Source organism: Salvelinus sp. IW2-2015, unplaced genomic scaffold, assembly GCF_002910315.2.
Source record: "Salvelinus sp. IW2-2015 unplaced genomic scaffold, ASM291031v2 Un_scaffold5432, whole genome shotgun sequence".
NCBI lineage: Eukaryota > Metazoa > Chordata > Actinopteri > Salmoniformes > Salmonidae > Salvelinus > Salvelinus sp. IW2-2015.
In genome coordinates, this window is record NW_019946697.1 from 1 (window position 1) to 7065 (window position 7065).

The 7065-nt window shown below is 40.2% G+C and overlaps 1 protein-coding gene across 1 annotated transcript in view; it reads right to left on the reverse strand.

Annotated features, from left to right (window-relative positions):
• Positions 1–362: 362 nt before the first annotated feature.
• Positions 363–7065, reverse strand: part of LOC139026665 (CD209 antigen-like protein B) — a 15565-nt gene continuing 8862 nt past the window's right edge. The window contains exons 2-5 of the mRNA XM_070441989.1: positions 6771–6872; positions 6143–6490; positions 5845–5921; positions 363–1008 (exon numbers count right to left, since the gene is read on the reverse strand). Coding sequence (XP_070298090.1) covers positions 817–1008; positions 5845–5921; positions 6143–6490; positions 6771–6872 — 719 coding nt within the window. The 3' untranslated portion in view covers positions 363–816. The remainder of the gene's footprint in view (positions 1009–5844; positions 5922–6142; positions 6491–6770; positions 6873–7065) is intronic.

Genomic DNA, 7065 nt, shown 5'->3' on the forward strand with positions numbered 1-7065 from the left:
AGTAGAGAACAGTCCTTCTAGACTCCATCTTAGATCAACAATTATACAGTAGAGTGTGACATTTTCTCTGTGTTTATCCACTAGTATATTTAGATACTGTTTTATATATAGAATAATAATGCTTTTCTAATTACCAACTTGGTTGGGTTCATGTGAGTAACTGATTGACTGTACAGTACATGGGAGTAATCCACACTATCACTGAAAAAGCAATTTCCCAGTACGACCAGAACATTGCTCTGGGAACCAAAAGGAGTATCTCAGTTTCAAGGTGAGAAGCCTGGTATGGTATCAGTCAGTCTCATGCAGGAACCAACCGTGCTTATATGACTTGTTTGTGTCGCAGTATAAAGGGTCTCAAATCAAATCAAATCAAACTTTATTTGTCACATGCTCCGAAAACAAGAAGTGTAGACTTTTACAGTGAAAGGATGACTTACGAGCCCTTAACCAACAGTGCAGTTCAAGAAYAGTTAAGAAAAATATTTTGCAAGTAGACTAAACTTAAAAGTATTACAAATAAAAATGAACATCAATAAACCTCTATGACTGTGATAATAAAGATTGATTCATTTCCTTTGAATTTCAGTCCTTAGTGGTGAATTTCCACGACAACAGAGAGAACAGTCTTTCTGTTATCAAGTCATTGTATTGTTATTGCATATGTTTTGATATTTTTCTTATAATGTATTATACATTTGTATTGTTATATATTGTATGTAATTGAAGGTAAATTGAATAAGCAGAAAATAGTTTATGATTGATAGTACTTAGCATAATCTTATTTAGCAGTTCAGAGAGTACAGAGGATGAATCCTATTTCTCACAGATCCATCTGTATTTATAGTAACAGTAATAGTCCCACCATTCTCCGGTGTCTGATGACCAGGAGTAGAAATACACACAGTTCTCAGCTCCTCCACCATTAGGCTCTCCACTGTTCCAATACCTGTAGAAGAAACAACACAGAATCAGGCTGTCCACTGTTCCAATACCTGTAGAAGAAACAACACAGAATCAGGCTGTCCACTGTTCCAATACCTGTAGGAGAAACAACACATAGAATCAGGCTGTCCACTGTTCCAACACTGTAGGAGAAACACACATAGAATCAAGGCTGTCCAACTGTTCAAACCTTAGGAGAACAACACATAGATCAGACTGTCCACTGCTGTCCAATACCCTGCTAGGAGAAACAACAAGAACGATCCACTTTCAATCTGAGAACACAAAATGCTGTCCACTATTTGAACCTTCTACTCCACCACGTGACGTCATAGTGAACATGCAATCATATGTTCATTACCTGTTGGTCAGTGGTGCTGTCGGTCCACCCATTTCCAGGTCTCCTCGTAACGAGTCAGTCATGACCAAATCCCAGACATATTTCTTACTCCACTCTAACCATTGACAAATATCTGTAGATTGTGGCACAGAGAGAAACATTGTAAATACATAGTCTTCTCCTCTCTCTCTCTACTGCTCTTTCGCCCTCTCTCTCTCTCTCTCTCTCTCTCAAATCAAATTGTTAAGGGCTACGTCCATCGTGGCATTTGGGGCTGAACGAACACCAGTCATATGATTACCAAGAGGCTACGAGCAGATTTGTCCAAAGCAGGGTGAACTTAGATTATAAACCAAACCTAAAAAAAAAAAAAAAAAACAAACGAACAGTCCAAAGACAGATTACGTTACAGATTAAACAAATCACGCTAGTTCCCTGCACAAACAACCAATAAAGACTATATTTTCCCCCAAAAAATTGCTCGTAATTCATGATATAGGCTTGTCAAGCTAAGTAGTTAAATTACAAAAGGAAAACTGTCAGCATCTTGCTGCTGTTGAGGACACACCTGTGGTATTTCACTCATATATATGGGGAGTTAATGAAAATGGTTGTTTGCCAAGTTATCTTTGGGATTCTGTTGTGTCTGACGAAAATATGTTCGTCTCAATAATGGTCATAACATTGGGCAGAGGTTAGGAACAGTGCAGCTCAGTTCACCGTTTGTTTTAGCTAGCGCGGCACCGTGGGCACATAGCCTGTCTTCTGCTTGAGCAGCAGGTCTGCCTACTGTGCTGGGCCTCTCTCAATAGCAAGGCTAATTGCTCACTGGTCTAACATAGTCAAAGCCTTTATTTTGTCTTGTTGCGTATAAGTTTGGGTCAGTCAAGTGGTTCGGTTTCTGCACTGTGTACTCTCTGTTTTTTACGGTTCAAATGAGCATTCGTAGTTTTACTCTGTTGTTTTTGTTAATTACTATTCCAAAATGGTCATGTAATTGTCACGTGCTTCCTGGACCTGTTTTCTTGTTAATCTTTGTAATGTGTTTAGTTGGTCAGGAACCGTGAGTGGTGGGTGGCAGTCTAGTTTTATGTTCTATGTTGGTGTATTAATGGGTACTTACTATATGGTTTCTCAATTAGAGCAGGTGGTTTTCATCTCCTCTGTTGAGAATCCATATTAAGGTAGGTGTTGTCACATTGTTTTCTTGGGTGTCGGTGTCTCCTGTGTCTGTGTTTTGTTTGCACCATACAGGACTGTTTTGTATCGTTCGTCATTTGTTTGTAGTACAGTAACATTGTTGCGTCTCGTCTCGCGTGTTTAGTCAGTTCGTCTTCTAAAGTTTGTCTACTCCGTTTGTTGTTTTGTAGATTATATCAAGTTAGTTCGTTTGATCGTCTTCGTTCTGTTTTTTTAATAAATAATCATGTAAATCGCAAACCGCTGGCAGTTTGTTCAATCCCTCTGCTCCTCCTCTTCGTTATGAAGAGGGAGGAGGAACGCCGTGACAGTATTATAATTTTTGTTTTCTCAATGATTTGGTTTGGGTTAAATTACGTTGTTTGCTGTCCTGAGGGCTCTTGTGGGGTCTGTTTTGTTTGTGAACAGAGCCCCAGGAACGAGCTTGGCTTAGGGGACTCTTTCTTCAGGTTCAATCTCTCGTATGGTGATGGGCTTTGTTATGGAAGGTTTGGGAATCGCTTCCTTTTAGGTTGTTTGTAGAATTTAAACAGACTCTTTCTGATTTTGGATATTTAGCAGGTATCGGCCTATATTCTGGCTTTCTGCATGCAGTTATTTGAGTAGTTTTAGTGTGCCTCAAAGGAGTATCTTTTTAGCAATGAATGCGATGCAGAGTCTCAATTTGATGTTTGTGCTCGCGCATTTGTGATAGTTCTTGGTTTGTGACACCAGATCCTCCACAACCATAAAAGGTGCAATGATTCTATAACTGATTTTTTTTTTAAAATGTTGCAGATCCTATTGGTATTCAATTGATTCCTTTTGATGGCATAGTAAGGCCGCTTCTTGAGCCTTGTTCCTCTCAGGATCGGTTCACAGCTTTGTGAAGTTACGATTGGCGTGATGTTTTAGGCCGAGGTATGTATAAGTTTTTTGTGTGCTCTTGGCAACGTGTCTAGAATGGAAATGTTGTATTCATGTCCTGGCAACTGAACCTTTTTATGGAACCCATTATTTTTGTCTTACTGAAGATATTACTGTCAAGGGCCAGGTCTGTCATGAAATCTGTGCAGAAGACTCTAAGGTGCTGCTGCTGGCCTGCATTGTTGGCCCTGCATTGACAAAAGCTCCAGATTCATCAGACGATGTTGATTTCATGTTCTAGTATGGTGGGACCCGGGGCTGCAGACTTGTTCTAAGTGCCCTCGCTAAATACTCGTTGATATTATGTCCGAAGAGGTGTGGGGCTAGGGGGCCTGAATCCCTGTCTCCCTGGTCGCTCACTCTGTACTCTCACTCTTCACTCTGTCCTCCTGTTCTCTCTCTCTCTCTTCTCTCTCGCTCTCTCTCTCATTCTCTCTCGCTCTTCTCTCTCTCTCTTTCTCTCCTCTCTGCTCTCCCTCTCTCTCTCTCCAGAGGACGAACAGCGGAGAGGAGCAGGCGAGGGCCATGGTGCTCTCTCATATCTCTATCTCTATCTCATATCTCTTATCAACAACCTGTTGTCTATGGCTTCTTATGGACCACAGGTCTGCCTCCTCTAGTCTCTTGCAATCCTTGTACTGCTCTCCTCCCAGGGATTTACAATCAGGTAGAGATGTGAGTAACAACTGCTTACAAGCATTTCTTCCTCGCTTGTAGAAACACTGTTATATCACATTCCGCATTTAGGTCAGCTTAATACCAGAGCATTGATACGATGAACTTTTGTCAATTTAGGGGTGGCTGTTAGCACTTTATCTTTTTTTTACATTGACCAAATTAAACAGGTCTAGAGCAATTCTTGCTCCGTGACAATAATGGCAGATTCATTCAAATACATAAGAGGGAAAACACCTTCATCTAGTTTTCTAAACCGTTTTGGTATGTTGGAATTATTGTTCTTCGAACTTGGGGAACAGACTCATTCACAGCACTTTTCCTGAGAGGGGAGTGAGGATTCATGACAATCTTGCCCTCTTGGTCCCAGCGTCATTTTAATTTGTTCCCGTGTGAATATCGCTATTTTGGGAGATTACAACACGCCCCCTAACTTCCTCTAGACCTGTCAGTAGTGTTGCAATTTGATTGGAGCGATTGCGCAATTCAAGGGCTGTATAACACAAAAGCCGAGACTTTCTTTGACCCTGCCGCTGACGCAAGAGGAGTGGACCGACCTCTTTCCAGGCCTTGGTTTAGCCAGTAATATTGCCGGTCATGTTTTTACTTGTTATAGTGTTTAACTTTAGGTAGTTAACCTCTTAACGAGCTCTACCCCGTCCGGGGCCCCCCCCATCCACCCACACACGATTCAGCATAGATAGCATAGCGTTCAATGTAGTACAGTGATCTAAATCATTAATCACAGTCAACCAGATGAAGTACATCGTGTGATAAAGCCCATTTCAGATTTTTAAACTCTTTACAGGCAGACAATATTGTTAAATCTATTGCTAAAAGCGTTTAGCATACACGCATATTCTACGTCCATCAGTTTCTTATCCTTCAGTGCTATCACCCAATCGGCTCAACTAAGATTTGTATCACTAACAGAAAAAGAACTCTTCAGATGACAGTCTATACAGTTTCATGGATATAGGATAGGTTTTTGTTAGAAAAAAAGTGCATATTTAGGTATCATTGCAGCCGCATCACAAATCGCTAGAATTACTAGATAGAGCAACGTGTATGACCAATTATCATCATAAATTTCATAAATAGACAACGCCATAGCAAGGAAAGACCAGTTCTGGATTCACCATATTTCAGATTTTCTTTTAAGCGTTTTCAGCGAAACACAATAAATCATAAGTTAGGCAACCCATGTGCAAACTTACCAGAGCATCGATTCCAGCAAGAGCGCCTATAAGTAATACCGCCAAAAATATTATTTATTTTTTTCATACCTTCTCGATTCTTCCGATGACACCCCTGTAAATATTGTACAATATTACCATATACTTTGTCGAAAAGTGTAATTTAGCCATACAAAACCGTGGTACCAATAAAAACTAGGAAAAATAAGCTCAATAGCGTGGACGTCATCTTCAGAGTGATCTTATTTTAATTGAAATACTAATATATACATTGCTAAAATAAGATTACAGCAATACGAAGACCAATGTGTTCTTAATGCAACCGCTGATTACATTTTTAAAATTATCCTTACTTTTCAATACAGGGTTGACCAGGGAGCTATCAAAACAAAATGCGAATATATGCGTTTAAATATTCACAGGAAACCGATTGATCATAATTAAATTATTGCTTACTTTGAAGCTGTTCTCCATCAGATTCTGGCAATGTCCTTTCTATTTAAATACGCTTTTGGTCGATACATTCTCTGTCTTCGGAAATTTTATAACCACCAGTCTCTCCTCCTATATCTCAGTTCCTGCTGCTCCCTCCCAGGATTTTAACTCAGTAGAGACGTAGTAACAACTGCTACCAAGCTTCTTCCATCCTTGAGGACACACTYTAAGTTGAACATTTCCTGCTTTAGTCACTTTAATACAACATTGAATTAAGAATCAATCAYACACTCAAGGAAGACACTAACTAATGGATGGTTTGGAAGTTGGAGAATYTTTATCACATTGTTCATTTAATATAAGTTAAATTTCCTGTTTGTAAGTGACATGTGAACTGATACAGAGAGACTGTCAAACAGAACAGTCATGAGACAATTTGACTCACCTTTCTCAACTAAAGATTGTTTCAGACGTTCTATCTCTTTCTGGAGCTGGTCTCTCTCTTCGGTCAGGCTGTTGGCACTGGTCTGTAGCTGGTCTCTCTCTTTAGTCAGGGTGTTGTATCTGGTCTGTAGCTGGTCTCTCTCTGCAGTCAGGGTGTTGTCGCTGGTCTGTAGCTGGTCTCTCTCTGCAGTCAGGGTGTTGTCGCTGGTCTGTAGCTGGTCTCTCTCTTTGGTCAGGGAGTTGTTGTTAGTCTGTAGCTGGTCGCTCTCCTCAGTCAGGTTGTTTCCGCTGGTCTGTAACTGGTCCCTTTCTTTGGTCAGGGTGTTGGAACAGGTCAACTGGTTTCTCTCTGTGAAATAATACGATCAATGAACAAGGTAACAGTGGAAAAGTTAATCAGACATAACCAGGGTTGGAGTCAGTTGCATTTCAATTCCAGTCAATTCAGGAACTACACTGGAATTCTAATTGAATTCCAATTCTCTTCAATGCTTTTCAATTAGGAAAATGTAGAATTGGAATTTGGTGTACATTCTGAATTGAATTGARTGGAATTTAAATGTAATTGAACCCTGGTCYTAYCACCACTGATGATGAYGAATGTTTGAGTGAGAACAWATCAAACTCACGGTAGAGTAACAGGCCTGTGATCCCAGCCAGTAGGAGAACACACAGCAGCCCCAGACACACTGCAGCTGCTCCAGAGTATCTCTTCCAACACTGACAAGACACTGAAGTACAAATTATTACCACAAGAATTTACTCTTTATCAGAGTTGTATTGCCATCTGCTTTTGTCTCCATTTGCTGTTTGAATCAGTGAGGGAAATACACAACTTGACAAGGTACAGAACACCAGAACTGAGTTCCAGCACCTCACATATTCTACTGCTTGACTTATAGAATATTGGCTTTGACAGAGTTC